This window comes from Camellia sinensis, chromosome 11, assembly GCF_055761805.1.
Source record: "Camellia sinensis isolate YWXY chromosome 11, ASM5576180v1, whole genome shotgun sequence".
Taxonomy (NCBI): domain Eukaryota; kingdom Viridiplantae; phylum Streptophyta; class Magnoliopsida; order Ericales; family Theaceae; genus Camellia; species Camellia sinensis.
In genome coordinates this window covers 175,350,660-175,368,460 of record NC_138971.1, presented here as the reverse complement: position 1 = coordinate 175,368,460, position 17,801 = coordinate 175,350,660, and the positions used below count along the sequence as shown (strand labels likewise).

Below are 17,801 nucleotides of genomic sequence, written 5' to 3'. Positions count from 1 at the left end.
AATAAAATAAATTATAAAGAGTTGTAAAACTTGAAGGTTTTAAAATAAGAAAATCACAATAAATTCTGATGGCAACTCCATTCAATTCTTTTACAATTTCACAATAAATTCTAATGGCAACCCCATTCAATTCGTTGACAATTACTAAGATTATGTTTCCATTATGAATTCTAAAACTCAACTCAAATTTGTAATTCAAATACATAAACAATGAGAAGTTAGATGAAACAGACATGATTCTCTTCGGAGAGACATTATGCAGGCTTATCACGAGTTTCATTTTAATAATTTAAATTGTTTATTTTTTAAAACTCTTCGCATCATTCATATAAAAAATTAGATCGATTTAATAATTGTAATATTTTTATTTTATCATATTTGTCTCTAAAAAAATAAACAATAAGTGTGTTTTTGAAAATATACTATTTAATTTTTTTAAGACAAATACGATAAAATAAAATATTACAAATATCAGATTAATTTAATTTTTTTTGTAAATGATATACACAGAAAGTTTTAAAAATAAATTATTCAGATTATCAAAATAGAACGCATGATGGGCTCTACAAGTCCCAACGTCACTTCTCCAATCCAAATCTAGATGAGAGAGAATCCTAAATGAAAATCAACTAAAAGTGTGGGAGCCCGAAATGGGTTTGTCCCACATCAGTTTGAGAGGTATCCACAATCAACTTAATAAGTTGACTAACTCCTCCTAACTAGCATGAAATCTTTTTTAAAGAAGAGCAAAACTGTAAGGCTTTGGCCAAAGTGGACAATATTGTGTTAGTGGGGTTGGGTTGGCAGCTTTATTAGGTGCCCGTTTGTGGGACAATATTGTGCTAGTGGGGTTGGGTTGGCAGCTTTATTGGGTGCCCGTTTGTGGGAATTTCCTCCGATGTGAGTCCCTTGGCGTTCGGAGCCAGTCAAATGGAAACTTATGTGGGAGCCCGAAATTGGTTTGTCCTGCCCGAAATTGGTTTGTCCCATATCGGTTTGAGAGGTATCCACAACCCACTTAATAATTGGTTTGTTGGTTTGTCCCATATCGGTTTGAGAGGTATCCACAACCCACTTAATAAGTTGATTGATTTCTCCTAACTAGCATGAGGCTTTTTCTAAAGAAGAACAAAATCGCTAACTCCTTTTAACTAGCATGAGGGCTTTTTTAAAGAAGAACAAAACCGTGAGACTCTGGCCAAAGCGGTTGGGTTGACAACTTCATTTGGCGCCATATGTGGGAACCCCTTTCGATGTGAGGGCTTTTATGTAGAACAACCCATTTTGGGCTCCTACATAAGTCCCCAGTTGACTGACTCCGAATGCCAAGGGACTCACATCGGAGGAAGTTCTCACAAACGGAGCCAAATGAAGTTATCAACCCAACCCCACTAGCACAATATTGTCCGCTTTGCCCGGAACCTCACGGTTTTGTTCTTTTTTAGAAAATGCTTCATGCTAGTTAGGAGGAGTTAGTTAACTTATTAAATAGGTTGTGGATACCTCTCAGACCGATGTGGGACAAATCCATTTCGAGCTCCTACAAAAAGTAACAGTAGTGCTACTACATTCACCAAATTTGGATTCGTTCAAATTGTTCAAATTTATGAATACCGATTGACATCATTCAGGATGTCGTTTGACCGGTCATTCAAGCAAATGCCGGTTGATATGCTAGTTGACAAGAGTATACTAATCATCCGAAAAGGTCATCTTCAACTATGTCATTCGGACAGAGTCGGACTCTTATTTTGATGGATCAATCATTTTTCTTATTCAATAATTATGAGCTCAATTATAATTTGGCAAATTATGAAGGAAGATCAAAATAATTAGTCCACAAAGTAGTAAAGAGAGAAGAGACAAAGATCTAGGGCAGAGAACAGAATCCCGTAGCCGTCCAAAAAGAGAGAAACAGATAAGACGACAAAGATTATTAAGGGCAATCCAGTCAATTCACAACTATGCTTCATAACTGACTCTTGGGTTTTCTTCTTCTTCGTCATCATCTAGGAGGAGCATCCGAGAACCAAATTCCGGACCACTCAAAAAACTAAGCCAACCCACGTGAACAACTTTTCCCCATTTTTTTTTTTTATTCAATAAAGTTTATGGGTTACTTTACAGATTGTTAAAGTCTGATCAAAGTCACAATTGTCATCAGATCCAAGGTCTCTAAAGTCTTCAACTACTCCCTCTATATATAGACACAGAGGTGTATAGCTATATGCGAATTGGGTTTGTGTAGTTATGGCGCAGAACATACTTGTGACTGGTGGTGCTGGGTATATTGGAACCCACACGGTGCTTCAGTTGCTTTTGGGTGGCTACAAGGCGGTGGTGATCGATAATCTTGACAACTCTTCCGCCGTCGCAATCAAGCGGGTTCAGGAACTCGCTGGAAAGAATGGCCCAAATCTTACTTTCCATAAGGTTCGTATATATGTATACTATGTGTTTGTATATATGTCTGTGAGAGGTTTTGATGTTAAAAGTTTGGAATTTTTTAGTTTTCAGTGGGTTCTGTGCTTTAAATTTCCCAAATCTTACCTTTCCACAAGGTTCCTATATGTGTACTATCTGTGTGAAGTTTTGATGTTAAAAGTTTAAACTTTTTTAGTCTTGGTAGGTTATGGGCTTTAAGTTCTCCCAAATCTTACCTTCCATAAGGTTCGTTTATATATATACTCTGCGTGAGGTTTTGATGTTAAAAGTTTGGACTTTTTTAAGTCTTTAGTAGGTTCTGTGCTCTAAATTTATTTTCTTGATGATTAGGTGTTTGATGAATTGTCTAGTCAGGACAAATGTTTAGAATTTTTTAGTCTTCAGTAGGTTCTGCCCTAAATTTATCTTCCTGATGATTAGGTGTTTGATGAATTGGCTAATCGGGGTAGTTTAAATTCTGTCTTGTTTTTTAAGTTTTAGGTTGGGTTTGGATCTGGGTTTTGAATAGGGATTTGTGGAGGAAAGGAAAATTGACAAAAATATAAGCTAATTTTTAATCACTTTTCTCTTTTATTTTCCTTTTCTTCTACAAATTCTTAGTCAAATCCAAGATCCAAACATAGTCGGGTTATTTGTTTTTCAATTGATTATGTGCTTGATCTCAATACATTTGCTTTGGATTGACTATGTGTGGATTTGCAATTGATTATCAGTATATGGTTGATGTTATTGGTTGTTCTAATGCTCTCCATGAACTTGTGTTTTGAACAGATATATGATTGGTTTATCATATGCATATTACATGATGTGTGTGGATGTGTGTTTATTGTTTCCACAGACAAATGTTAATAAAAAACAAATTATTGTGTCCCAATTATGAGTTTATCTGGACACAAGCTACTTCAGTGCTTATATACCTAATTTTTTATTAATCTTCTTTATCCTGCAGATGGATCTCCGAGATAAGCCTGCACTTGAGAAGATATTTGCTTCCACAAAGTAAGTTTTACCATATGTTCTAATATTTTTCTGTTTAGCACTTTGTCACTTCAACGCTCTGCAAGGTGAAATTGTCTTTCTATAACTAGTGCAGAGCCATGTTTAGGAACATGTTTTTTTTTTTTTAGTGACTTTCTGATTTTTTGGCTAAAATATGAGATGAAAACACTAATCACTCTGTGTGTTTTCAGTTTTCAGAATTCACTTTTCAGAAAATTCTACCTTTTCATTTTTTGTACTTTTTTGTTTTCACTAATTTTTTTTAATATTTTAAGCAATTTTTAAAATTTTTAAACACACCCAACATAAATACACTTAAAAATTATAATATTTGTGAAAAGAATCTTTAAAAAATTCACTAAATACCCAAAATACAAAATAAATAAATAAATAAATACAAAAATTCAATACATTTTTTGTATTTTTTTGTATTTACTAATTTTTTGAAATTTTTTTCCACAAATGTTTTACTATCTAGATATATCTAAGTAAGATGCATCTAAAAAAGAAAAAAAAATTGCTTAAAATTTTAAAAATATTCACTAAAAACAAAAAAACACGAAAAATAAAAAAACTCAATTTTCAGAAAACTAAATTCAGAAAACTGAAACCAAACACACTGAATATGTTTGGGAGGACTTTTTGGTTTTTTATGAAATGATATGCAAAAAGTAGAATGAATGGAAATGAATATTTGACTTTTTGGTATTTGTTGGCTTTTTGGCCTTTTTAGTGACTTTTTGGCTTTTAGGCTTAAAATAAAGAGTTTCCAAATGAGGCCTAAATTATCTCTGTTGTTTTTGCCTCACAATTAGAATTTTATCAACCTTTATTACTCTTATTCTTAAGCATCTTAGTTGCATATCTTTGAATTCATGTAGTTTTATCTTTCATCTGTCACATTGGAACCTGTAGCCAGAAACAAGTTTCTTTTTTGCATGCTTTATTTGATTTAAACTGTCAGGATTGAGGTATTACTTCTCATTAATTCAATCTATAGTTTAGATAGAGGCCCAATATATTAATATCAGGGACACATGAGTAATTTATTTACATCAGAAAAACAATCTTCTATGTACAAAGTGTTTGTAACAGCAGGAAGCAATCTTCTATATGTACGTCTGTTAACTAAATAGAGAGTTGAACTTGATGTTTTTAATGAAGGTTGTTCTCACTGCTCAATTATATGACCAACTTTTCATCTTTCTCCTAATTCTGTTTCCACTGCAGGTTTGATGCTGTTATCCATTTTGCTGGATTAAAAGCAGTGGGCGAAAGTGTGCAGAAACCCTTGATGTATTATGACAACAACCTTATTGGTACAATCACTCTATTGGAAGTCATGGCTGCCCATGGATGCAAAAATGTATTTCTCATGTTTTTATTATCATATTTGAGTTCACATTTCTTAGCTTCTAATCCAGTGGTAAAACTTAAATTAGACTAAATTTCATGGAGAAAATCTCTGAAACTTTGTCTTTTTTTATGGCTTTTGGCCTTGACTGTGTTGTTTAAATCCTTCTGTGTTCATATATGCGCAAGTTCCCATCTCGTCACATATTTTTAGTTTCTGGTTTGCCAACTCTTTATTTGCAATGTGATGCAGCACAGTTGGCAACTAGCACAAATCAATTAGTTATTTAGGAAGTATTTCTGTCCTAGGGCAATTCATCGTTACATTTGCTGGAACTGTAGGCAGAGAATGGCACTTTGGTTTTACAGAGCAATTAGTAACACTATTAAACTCTTTAGGGTAGACTAGGGGCTGATTTTTAGGATTTGATTTTTTTTTTTTTTTTTGATCAAGCCTGGTACTTCTTTGGCCTAAGAAGAACTGAAGAACCACTGTAGTGCTGGAATTGTTCCTTCACATTTCACAGCGAATGTAGACTGAATATGCTGTTTGGTTTTTTCTCCCTTTGCTTTATTGTTTCTGAATCAGAATGGTTATGGACAAAAAACAAAAAGAAAAAAGGAAAAAATAAAACAATATACATCTGTTTCTAGTGTCAAAAGAATTGAATTTTTCTATACTTTCTCGGAATTTTGTTATACAATGTGGGTTATTGGTATGGTACTGTGTTCTTTTCTGATATTTAAAATGTTCAGGCCTTAACATTGTTCTGTCCATATATACTTACTGTTTTATTTTCAATTAATTGTTTTGAATTAAGGCATACATACGAATCTCTGAATTTTATATTCTTCATTACCAGGTTTCTTAATATTTTTTTAAATTTTAATGCATGATTCCTGTAGCACTCTAGATATGATCATTGATTAAACTAAACTGACAGTAAGTTCTAACTGCTTTGTCCTATAAATCAGTTGTCTGATTATATGTTTTTGACATTATTCTTCGGTGTTGCGACTTTATGTGACAGTTATCCATTCCTGATTCTGTTTTTCATGTTGTGATTTGATTATCTTGACTAATTTCAATTTTCAAATCATTTCAGCTTGTGTTTTCATCATCAGCTACTGTTTATGGTTGGCCGGAGGTGGTTCCATGCACAGAGGAGTTTCCTCTCTCTGCAGTAAACCCATATGGACGAACCAAGGTATATTTTGGGCAATGATATCATGCATATCAACTCAGACATTGGTACTAAGATAATTGACATATGATTGCATGAGAAAGAATAAAGAACTTCAAGTACATATATCAAATTATCTCTTTCTCTCTCCCCCTCCGTATTTTAATTAGGCATTTTCCTCTTTTATTTATTTATTTATAGTAGCTACTAATTTTACCTAATTTGGTTGTTACTTTCAGCTCTTCATTGAAGAAATATGCCGTGATGTCCACCGGTCGGATTCCGAATGGAAAATCATATTGCTGAGATACTTCAACCCTGTTGGTGCACATTCTAGTGGCTGTATCGGTGAGGATCCTCGTGGTATTCCAAACAATCTCATGCCTTTCGTTCAACAAGTAGCTGTTGGAAGGCGACCTGCACTTACAGTATTTGGAACCGACTACTCAACAAAGGATGGTACAGGGGTATGCATTCTTCACTCTCAGCTTTATCTTTGTTTTAACTTGTTATTTTGTTTGTTTTAGACTAGGATTTCAAATTCTATGAGCAAGTATACTTGACCTTTTTCTATATATAATGAATAATTTCCATTATGTACAAAAAAATGTCATTTGTATCCTTCATTCCCCAAATACCCTGGGCTGAGAATAAAAAGTAATTTGTAAATGTGATATTTGATGTGAAAAATGAGCTTGGTTCTACACTTTCCCAATATTAATGTTTTATTACAATTTGGCTAAAGTTTGCATATGTGCTGGGCACTGACTCTTTAAGCCAGCCCCACAACTTGGGTTCACCATATCATTGCAAAGGCTGATTTAGTTAGTTGCATGGTGTGAAATGCATTTGAAATAGTACTATATTCCTTGTTTGTGATTTATTCTTTGGTAATTTAAAAATATGAAAACTTCATGTAGTTTCATGAAGGTTTCATATGAATTTTAGCTCTTAGTGTGTAATGTATATCGATCCTCTTGCATCAATGCAAATTTTTGGATCCGATTGGTTTGGGTATTGTATTCTCTTTTTAGGTTTTCTTCGTCTAATCAAGGTTGTACTCTAATGATGCTTATTTTGTACCACTGTTCAGGTACGTGACTACATTCATGTCGTGGATTTAGCCGATGGACATATTGCTGCACTGAACAAGTTATCTGATCCTTCAATAGGTCTGTGCTCTGAGATTGTCATCTTCTCTTGGGTTCTAGTGTCTGTTTCAATATACGAAGTTTGTTTGTTTGTTTGTTTGTTTTTTTTTTTTTTTTTTCTTTTTCACTAGTCTATAGAATAAATATCAGATAGTAGGTGCCTGAAAGAGCCAGTTGTGTTAACAGTTGTAGTTATGCTGTCATTTTGAATGCAGAACACTTGATTGTTGAAACTTGAAAGGATAAGGGCATCACATAAATTTTTCAACTTTTTTGATGGAGTGAAAATCTGTGGTACTTGTTAGAAACTGTTCAACTTTTGTAGACACATGAAGAGGAGGAATTGAAGAAACTGTTACAAATTACTGGAGTACAGCTTATGCACGCTAGGGGACAAGCAGTGGGAATGCAGTAAAATATTAAGAACACCACATATTCTTCATTTTTTGCTTGAAATGTTTACTTCTCCCAACTATTTGTGGCGCACAATCATTTTGTGTGTTTGCTATTGATCTATTGTTGTTTGGTGCAAAGAGTTCAATTTTAATTATTTTCCGTAGCAGAATTACACTTTCCAAAATATCACATCTTATTTGGTCTTCAATAACAAGAAGAAAAATTTATATGGTTTTTAAACAATCAAGGTAAAAAATTGTATGAACAAGTCGGTACATTGGGAATTGTATTCAAAAATTCTTTTAAGAAGTTGTTGGCAAAGTGTGGCACTTTGTAAGATATTTGGGGCCTGGGAAACCTCGTAAAACTTTTATCTATGTCTGAATAACGTGTGTGTGTGTGTGCGCGCATGTTTCTATAATGTCTAGTCAAGAAATGTTTTAGTATTATATGAACGTAAAATCTGGCAACTACATTCTTGAATGATGAGATTAGTAATCATTATTTTTGTCATTGCAGGTTGTGAAGTGTACAATCTAGGAACTGGAAAAGGAACGTCAGTTTTGGAAATGGTAGCAGCATTTGAGAAGGCATCTGGAAAGGTACAAAACTTTTGAAACTTGTATGTTAAATTCTCGTACCTAGTCAAATCATAGAAATGGAACTTCTTGTTGCTGGAACTCTGTGTTTTGGACAACCTATATTCTGGTTCTCCTGGTCATTTGGTGAGTTTTCTACTTTTTCTTATTCCCAATCCAACTTGTACTTGTATGTTTTCACATCAAAGTTTCTATTTTGTTTTTTTATTTATTTTTATTGCTTTTCTTGTCCATGAGTATGTAAGTGCGTGTTTGGAGATAGAAATGGAGTTCCTCCAATTTGCTTCTTGAATTGAGCTCTGCAAAGTCTTAGGTGCTGGGGATTTTATTTCAATATCCCAATGCGTAAGAGGGTTTCAGGAGATGTGAAGCCTTTTGAGAACTAGACCGAAGTTACTAAAAACTAAAGGTTTTGGTTCAGAATCCAACAATTTGATATGTGAATGCCTTTTTGAATCTGTGATAATCATTTTGGAAGAGGCTAGTCCACTTCTGATGCTTTTTAAACCTTTCTACTGCATATCTCAACTGTTAACCTGAGTCCAAGGTGTTGCTACTCTCCTGAAATTGGGCCTTAATGGGAAAAAAGGGAAAATACAATAAACAAAAGGTTGCTATGGACATCATAAACAAGCACTTTTCTTATTATTGTCATTTATGTGGACAAGAGCCATGATTTATTTATTTATTTTTTTCTTTTTTCCAGAAAATTCCTCTGGTGTATGCTGGGCGACGACCTGGTGATGCTGAGATTGTGTATGCATCGACAGAGAAAGCAGCACATGAGTTGAACTGGAAGTAAGTGTTGATAGTTATTTTTTAATTGTGCTTCTCATATGCATAATTCATGAGGTTCTCTTTAGGGAACATTTCACTTGGGTTTTGAGAGTGCTTGTAGTGAAATTCTAATTCTTTGTCAGAGTTCAACATAGTTAATGTTAGAATGACAGCCCTTTGAATTTGAACTATGTATGATACTCCCAAATATAAAGATTGGATAAAATATGACAATATTGGATCTTGTGCTCATAAGATTATTCTTCAATATTGACTGGAAAATAATGTTTTATCAAAACCTTCGACGAAACTATAAAAACAGTAATAGTAAAATAAACCAAAACATCATTCATTCATACTCCATTTGCATATTTTCTGATAAGGTGTCTTTGCAGGGCAAAATATGGCGTTGAAGAGATGTGCCGTGATCAGTGGAACTGGGCCAGCAAGAACCCTTATGGCTATGAATCTCCGGACTCCACTGCTTGACTAAACACAAAGCTTGTGTGTAGTCTTAGGAAAAAAGAGGTTCAAGTTGAGGATTTGCCTTTTGTATAATATTGTCGCTTAAAAAGAGTTACCAATTGCTGTGCCTGTTGTAAAGGGCTGGTATTTGTGTAGTTGTCATGACTCGAATCATCAAATAAAAATTATTTGAACAGTAGCTTCCTCATGTGACGTTTTTCTAACTGTTGGTTGCACTTGTAATTTTCTGGGTTTTTCTTCATGCCTGTCATTAGTTCGCCTTGCGGGGAATGGTGAAGAGAGTAACAATAGTTATGCATTGCAGAACTAGTGTTGCTTGCCTGCTTAGTTGAAGATTGGTCATCTGATTCCAATTTTATGCATGCACAATAGCTAACTGTTGATTATCTGATTCAGTTCTACTTCCTCTCTTGTATTTTTCTTATTTTCTAATAATACTTCTCTTGTTGTCAATAAAAAAACAAAAAACAAAAAACAAAAAACAAAATGGGTTGAGTTTCAAAATGCCAGGCCAGAGTTGAGATCCAGGGTACTGCAAACCTGGGTCTTAAATATAAAGGGGAAACGTTTTGTTTTTTTTTCTTGACATTTTTTCGAACCAAGTATTCAATATAATGTACAATAGATATAGCAACTCACTTACAAAATTCTGAAAACTATAAATGAAAGGTAATATCATCCATTTTCTTGGCAAACATGCAATATTTTTGACATGTCTTTTCTTTTTAAATTGATGAAAGATAATAGGGATAATTACGTTAGGATCCCTCTTTTTTTTTTTTTTTTTTTTTGTGTGTGTGTGTGTGTGTGTGTGTGTGTGTGTGTGTTAAAAACAGAATCTCATTTGGCCCTAATTGTAATAGTTAATTTTTTTACATTTTAAGACAAGTTATAATATCACCATTCATTTATATGATGTCAATGAGATTAATGGAAATTTACGAGTGAGTCATAAGTGAAATTATTCTTGCCTTATTGACATTCTTTATACATTTAATAAAATCTCACGTTAGTTCTATACACTCCAACTAAAGTTTTACTTCAATTCCACTATTGTTAGTTACACCTTTAGCAAAATATTATACATGGTATACATATCAAAATTTTATCAACTTCATTAACACCAATGGGATAAAGAGGTAATATCATAACTTGGTTTAAAATATTCGTAGATTTTGCCAACCTTATTCGTTAAGTTTGGTTTTAATTTTCTGAATTCAATTTTTAAAAAATTAATTTTTTTATTTTTTGTATTTTTTTTGTTTCAAGTGAATATTTTTAAAATTTTAAGCAATTTTTTTTTTTTTACTTAAAAAGTAAAATATTTGTAAACAAATATTTTTAAAAATTAATAAACACAAAAGAATACGAAAATATACTGAATTCTCATTTTTTTTTTGTATTTTTGGTTTTTAGTATTTTTTAAAAGATTTTTTCACAAATATTATACTTTTTAATTGTATATATGTTAGGTGTATCTAAATTTTTTTTTAAAAATTGCTTAAAATGTGAAAAAATTCACTAAAAACAAAAAAATAAAAAAATTCAATTTTCTGAAAAGTGAATCATGAATCTTGAAACCAAACAAGTTGATTAATATCAAATGAACAAAAAAGTGATATCACAATTTAACTTAAAAGTATAAAAATTGACTGTCTCAATTTAAAATGAAGGGATCTAACCTCCAAATTCCATCTCCTTTACTCTCAAACTGCTGGAACAATTTTCTGTGTAAAATAAATAACTTGAAACTAAATCAAATAAATAAAAATAAATTACTTACAGAATTTATTTACCAAAACGAATAAGTACAAAATTGATCAAGTCGAGTGTGTAACATTCTGTCCTTAAGACAGATTCGCCTCGTTTCGGTACTTACGGATAAATGGTGTCTATCTCTCAGGCTACAATGATCTGCACAGATTGTAGTAGCACTCCAAACAATTTGTACGGCGAACTAGAACCTGTGTTTTATATTCTCAAAATTTTCTCTAAAAAAACTAGTATGAAGAATAATTCAAAGAAAGAGCAAAATCGGGATAAGAAATTAATTTTATTGATCTCCAAATCTGCTGGAATGAATATGAATTTATAGGCAAACTGGTGATTGTTGGACAGATCCGAACAGATGAAAATTCAAACTGAACAGGCGCAAAAATCTGTTTGAAACCAGTTTGATCTGTGGGAAACTGCTGGGCAGTTTTGAATCTGTCTGGGAAGAACTAAATCTGACTGGTGCAAAACAGGTTGAACAAACTGTTTGAATCTGTTTGGATTGGTTTAGAAAAGACACACTGGTTAGGAGCAAAAAAAATTGAATTCAAATTGGTGAAAAATTCAAATTTTTTCTGCAAGAATTTTTGGAAAAAATTTAAATAAATTTTGTCCAAAAAATTAATAGTATGACTGACTCGACCCACACCAGTGCCCGGTCAATCGGACGGTAGCGGAGGTGGTGGTGAGCGCGTATGGTGGTTTGAGCTAAGGCTCACTTTGTTCATAATTCCTCGCTTCTACAAACTTGGGGTGCCCCTTGGGGCCCAATCCAAGTTTATCCACCTAGAGCTTATATACTCACATAAAGCTCTCTTCAAGTTCAATGTAAGACAATCCATTTCAAGGAAACCTACATTTTACTTCTTTAATTGTTCATTCCACGAACCCGAAAACAATATAAACTTCTCATTCACTCATAAATGGTTTTGACGAACTGTTTGCACCATGTGATTCGCCACGTGGCAAGAAAGACGTCACCTCTTTGGACCCATCCCAAAATACGTGTGGGACCCACTCAAAGTTGGTCCAAAATAAGTGTATAAAAACCATAATTCCAATAATCCCTCACATGAATGGAATTTGACGGAGAGAAAATGCAACAATATGATCTAATTATAGAGAGTACAGAAATTGAAAATATTCTGCAAATGATAGATAGCTTTTGGTTTTGAACCTTTCCTTGTGAGAAACTATCGGATTTACTAACTAACCAGTGAATATGATGTTTTGAACTGTTTAGCCATTTGTGTAAACCAAAACAATAAAACTCACATAGTATATTACCAGACACAGTTTAGTTCTCACTATTGTGTTCATTTTGGTCCTAAATAACCTGGTCTTTCATGAGTGTTCTAGATAATTGTAGTCCTTCACAAATCTCATAGAACCAGCCCAGTTCACACTCATATAGGTGATTCTTATGAAGAGTATCATGCCATACTCCATTAGGTATTCCTAGATATAAGAATCATTAAAAGTATTACTTAACCTAAGATGCTGCAAACATCACTATTTCATCATAGAAATAGATAGGAGTTTGACTCTCCAGTGATCCTTATGAGTCATACACAACTCGGTTGCCCATTTGAACCTAGATCTTGGGATCTCCACACAACTAGGTTGGGTTGCCGTTGTGGTAACTCTTATTTAATAGGCTTAAGTCCCATTCCCCTCGATGAATTCTCAATTAACTTTCTTACTAACCCTTTGGTTAGTGGATCCGCTATGTTGTCTTTAGACTTCACATTTTCAATGGAAATAATTTCATTAGAGAGTAGTTGTTACATGGTGTTATGTCGAAGACGAATGTGTCGTGACTTATCATTATACATATGACTCTGTGCTCTACTTCTTGCTGATTGACTATTGCGATGTATGCATATAACAGGCACCGATTTTGACCATATTGGAATATCTTCAAGGAAATGTTGAAGCCATTTTGCTTCTTTCCCAGCTTTATCTAAAGCTATAAATTCTGATTCCATAATAGACCTAGCAATGCAAGTCTGTTTGGAAGATTTCAAAAATACATCTGCCCCACCAAGAGTAAAGACATACCCACTGGTGGATTTTGAATCTCGATATCCAGTTTGCATCACAGTATCCTTCAAGTATTCTTGGATGTCTCATATAATTGAGCCCAATGTTACGAGTAAATTGAAAATATCTTAGAACCCTTATAATTACTTTCTAGTATTTTACTTCTGAATTACTCGTATATCTACTTAATTTATTTACTGCATAAGTTATATCTGGGTAAGTGCAGTTTATCAAGTGCATTAAGTTTCCAATAATTTAGGTATATTCTATTGAGAAATATTTTTTTGTACATTTTTAGAAAGAAATAAATTAATATCCACAGGTGTTCTAGCAAGATGATTATCATCTTTGCTGAATTTGTTAAGTATTTTCTCAATGTAATGTGATTGTGACAAAGCATAACCTTGTAATATTTTGGTAATTTTCATACCAAGTATTACATCAGCAATCCCCATGTCTTTCATATCAAAATGTTTATTTAACATTTTCTTAGTAGTTTTCATACCTATGATGAGTATATCATCCACATGAAGACATACTATCACATAACCTTTGTTTGTGTTTTTAATATAAACACATTTGTCATATTCATTAATTTTAAATTCATTTGACATTATTGCCTTGTCAAATTTTTCATACCATTGCTTTAACGTTTCTTTTAAACCATATACTCCATTCGTCCCAAAATATTAGTCCCTTATTTTATTTTTCATTGTCCAAAAATATTAGTCTCTTTTCAAAAATCAAGTACAAAAATAATATAAATTTTCTTTTTTGCCCTTGTTTTAAATTCATTATCAACATAAAAAGTACAATTATGACATTGATATTTCCCAAAAATGTATTATTGAAGGGTAATTTTGGAAAATTAATTTTTTTAAAGTGCAATAATTGTACTACCAAAAAAAGTTGGATTCCCCAAAATGGACCATTATTTTGGGACAGAAGGAGTAATGATTTAACCAATTTACACTTTTTTTTTTTCTTTTCTTGGAACAGAAAATCATTCCGGTTGTTCTATGTAAATTTTTTCATTTAAATCACGATTTAAGAAAGCGGTTTTCACATTCATTTGATGAATTTCTAGATTGTTCAAAGATGCAATGGCAATTGGCACTCTAATGAATGTTATTCTAGTAATTGGTGAGTATGTGTCAAACTAATTAAGACCTTCTTTTTGTCTATATCTTTTGACCACAAGTCTTGCTTTGTATTTGTTAATTGATCCATCCGCTTTCATTTTTCTCTTGAAAATCCACATGTTCACAACCAGGTGGCAAATCCACCAATTCCCATGTGTGATTTTCCAAGATGGATTCAAATTCATTATTTACAACTTATTTCCATAAAGGAGCCTCAGGACTGGACATAGCTTCATTAAAAGTTAAAGGCTCATTTTCTAACAAAATTGTTAGAAAATCTGGATCAAAAGATTTTGAGGTTCTAGCACGTTAAGGTTCCTCTTCCTTATTTTGATCTATCTCTTGCTCTTGTTCTTGTTCTTGATCTTCTTTTTTATCGTGACTAGTAATAGCATTATAAGATCTTTTATTAGTACTAGTCTCTTGTCCAATTTTATTCGGAAATATATGTACAAAGAATTAGGCATTTCGAGATTCAATAATAGTATTTACATGCATTTCGGAATGTTCTGACTTATGAATCAAAAACCGATATGCACTATTATTCTTAGCATAACCAATGAATATGCAATCAATAGTTTTAGGATCTATCTAGTCTTTTTAGGACTAGGAATAGCCACTTTAGCCAAACACCCCCACACTTTTAAGTATTTATAGAATGATACTCTTCCATGACACATTTCATAAGGTGTTTTATTCACTTTCTTTCAGGGTATATTATTAAGAATATAATTAGCAGAATGTATTGCTTTCTCTCACAAGTTCTGAGGTAATCCAGAACTTATTAACATAACATTCATCATTTCTTTTAAAGTTCTATTTTTCCTTTTAGCAATTCCATTTTGCTGAGGTGAGTAAGGAGCGGTGGTTTGATGAATTATTCCATATTCTTTACAAAACTCACCAAAAAGTGATTCAAGTTCACAACCTCTATCACTTCTTTGTTTTTTTAATTTTCTTACCAAGTTGATTTTCAACTTCATTCTTATATTGAATGAAAGTTTTCAAAACTTCATCTTTGGTTCGAATTAAATAAACATAACTATATCTAGTATAGTCATCTATAAAAGTGATAAAATATTTTTTTCCACCTCTAATTTGAAGTGATTTAAAATCAAAAATGTCATTATGAATTAATTCAAGTGGCTCCGTACTTCATTCAATTGAATGAAAAAAGAGTTTTAGTTAATTTTGCCTTAACACAAATTTCACATTTATGATTTAAATCAATGTCAAATTTAGGTAAACATTTCATATTAATTAATCTACGCAAAAATCCATAATTAACATATCTCAGTCTACCATGCCTCAGATTTGAAGATTCAAGCAAGTAAGAATAAGATGTATTTTTATTAATAACAGAGGGTATAATAGTCATTACATTTAGTTTGAAAAGGCCATAAGACATGTAACATTTTCTTACATACATCTCATTCTTAGTAAGTAAAAATGTATCACTCTCAAACACTAGCCTAAACCCATTTTTACTCAACGGAGATCCGGAGACAAGATTCTTGCAAATATCTAATAGTCATTACATTTAGTTTGAAAAGGCCATAAGACATGTAACATTTTCTTACATACATCTCATTCTTAGTAAGTAAAAATGTATCACTCTCAAACACTAGCCTAAACCCATTTTTACTCAACGGAGATCCGGAGACAAGATTCTTGCAAATATCTGGTACATGCAGCATATTGTTGAGAGTGAGTTCCTTTCCAGATGTCATCTTTAGAATAATCTTTCATTGTCCTTTAACTTGAGAAGTTGAGGAGTTACTAATGAAAAGTTGTTCGCCGTAGTCCACCACAGAATAAGATGTGAACATCTTTTTGTCGGCATAGATGTGGCGAGTAGCACTAATGTCCACCCACCATTCTTTAGGATTTCCGACAAGGTTTGCCTCAGAAATAACTGTAGAAAGATTTATGTCATCTACACCATTGGAAATTTTGTCCACTTCGGTTATATTGGCTTGAGCAGGCTTCTTGCTTGATCTTTCTTTGCCTTTACGCTTGCTACGACAATTTTTGGCCCGATGTCCCTCTTTGTCACAGATGTAACACCATTGAACTTGTACTTATTAGTTTCTTCTCCTTTAGAGTGTTGTGCTGAACTTTCTCTAGAATACTTCCGTTTCTTTGCTTTTGAAGCATGTTCCACCACATTTGTCTTAGACTCCATTGGATGCTTACCAGCCCGCTTTTCAGAATTTCAATTATCCTCCTTAATCCTTAAATGCATAATCAATTCTTCTAAAGTCATTTCTTTGCATTTGTGTTTGAGGTAGTTCTTGAATTCCTTCCAACCTTGTGGTAATTTTTCAATTAAGGCAGCAACTTGGAATGATTTACTAAGAGGCATGCCTTCTGCATGAATGTCATGCATAATGAGTTAGAGATCTTGAACTTAGCTGATCACAATCTTAGAATCAACCATCACAAAGTCTAGAAATTTGTCTACTACGAATTTCTTCGAGCCAGCATCTTCTGTTTTGTACTTTTTCTCCAAAGACTCCCGAAGTTTCTTTGCCGTCTTGATAGGGCTATAGACGTTGTACAATGTGTTATCAAGCCCATTCAAAATGTAGTTCCAGCAAAGGAAATCAACATGTTCCAAGTATCGACTGCAACAACCACTTGTCGGTCGATTTCATCCTCATTCAGAATAGGAGCATTCTCATGAAGGAAACGCGCCAGGTTTATAGTAGTAAGATAGAACAACATTTTCTACTGCCATATTTTAAAATCAGTTCCTAAGAACTTTTCTGCCTTCTCACCGTGATTGACTGGCGCAGTCACAATAAAAGGAGGGGTTAGAGCAATTACAGTCACCATACCAGTACTTGTTTAAGCATTAGTTTTAGTAGTCATGAATTCTAAATTAATACTACACAGAAAATTAAACCATAAACACAGAATTTAAATTTTGTAAAAATAAAAGAAACAAGAATTGTAACTTTTATTTCTAATTAATTTTAAAATAAAATAATTATTTAAACAAATTAATTCCATACAGAAAATATTTCTGTAACACTTCAAAACTAAAATAATGCAAACAGAATATTAATTAATGAAAACTTAGAAATTATTTCTAAAAACAAAAATTAATTTCAGACCAACTTCACAAATAAATATCCTAAAACTGTTAATGATAACCAATATATTACTACTAGTTGTCAAAGAAAGTAAACAGTATATTACTACTATTTGTCAAACAGTATATTACTACTATTTGTATTTTCCAACTAGAATATTATTTTGTATACAGACAGAAAATAATTTCTGTAAGAAGAAGAAAGGAAGAAAAGGAAACAAACGAAAAATTTTGTATAAACAAAATAATTCGAATCTGTCCTAAGATTGTTGGAATAATTTTCTATGTAAAATAAGTAACTTGAAACCAAATCAAACAAATAAAAATAAATTACTTATATAATTTATTTACCAAAA

At 32.6% G+C, this 17,801-nt stretch overlaps 1 protein-coding gene across 2 annotated transcripts; it reads left to right on the top strand.

Moving 5' to 3' along the window:
• The first annotated feature begins 1,812 nt into the window (after positions 1-1,812).
• Positions 1,813-9,577, top strand: LOC114283657 (UDP-glucose 4-epimerase GEPI48). Of its 2 annotated transcripts, none has more exons than XM_028226528.2 (9): positions 1,813-2,433; positions 3,395-3,444; positions 4,675-4,810; positions 5,904-6,005; positions 6,221-6,448; positions 7,075-7,153; positions 8,048-8,130; positions 8,834-8,925; positions 9,300-9,577. In XM_028226528.2, exons 1-9 carry the CDS (start codon positions 2,251-2,253, stop codon positions 9,391-9,393), a joined length of 1,047 nt encoding a protein of 348 aa, XP_028082329.2. In that variant the 5' UTR covers positions 1,813-2,250; the 3' UTR covers positions 9,394-9,577. The 2 variants fall into 2 exon arrangements, 1 of the variants encoding a protein (XP_028082329.2); XR_014345157.1 differs by having other exon boundaries at positions 1,862-2,433; positions 8,048-8,737.
• Positions 9,578-17,801: the final 8,224 nt, after the last annotated feature.

Bases quoted from the DNA above. Each gene is read 5' to 3' on its own strand.
- LOC114283657 (XM_028226528.2), top strand. From the start codon at position 2,251: ATGGCGCAGAACATACTTGTGACTGGTGGTGCTGGGTATATTGGAACC. The intron at 7,154-8,047 runs GTCTGTGCTCTG...TTGTCATTGCAG, and splicing joins GTTATCTGATCCTTCAATAG to GTTGTGAAGTGTACAATCTA. The intron at 8,926-9,299 runs GTAAGTGTTGAT...GTGTCTTTGCAG, and splicing joins GCACATGAGTTGAACTGGAA to GGCAAAATATGGCGTTGAAG.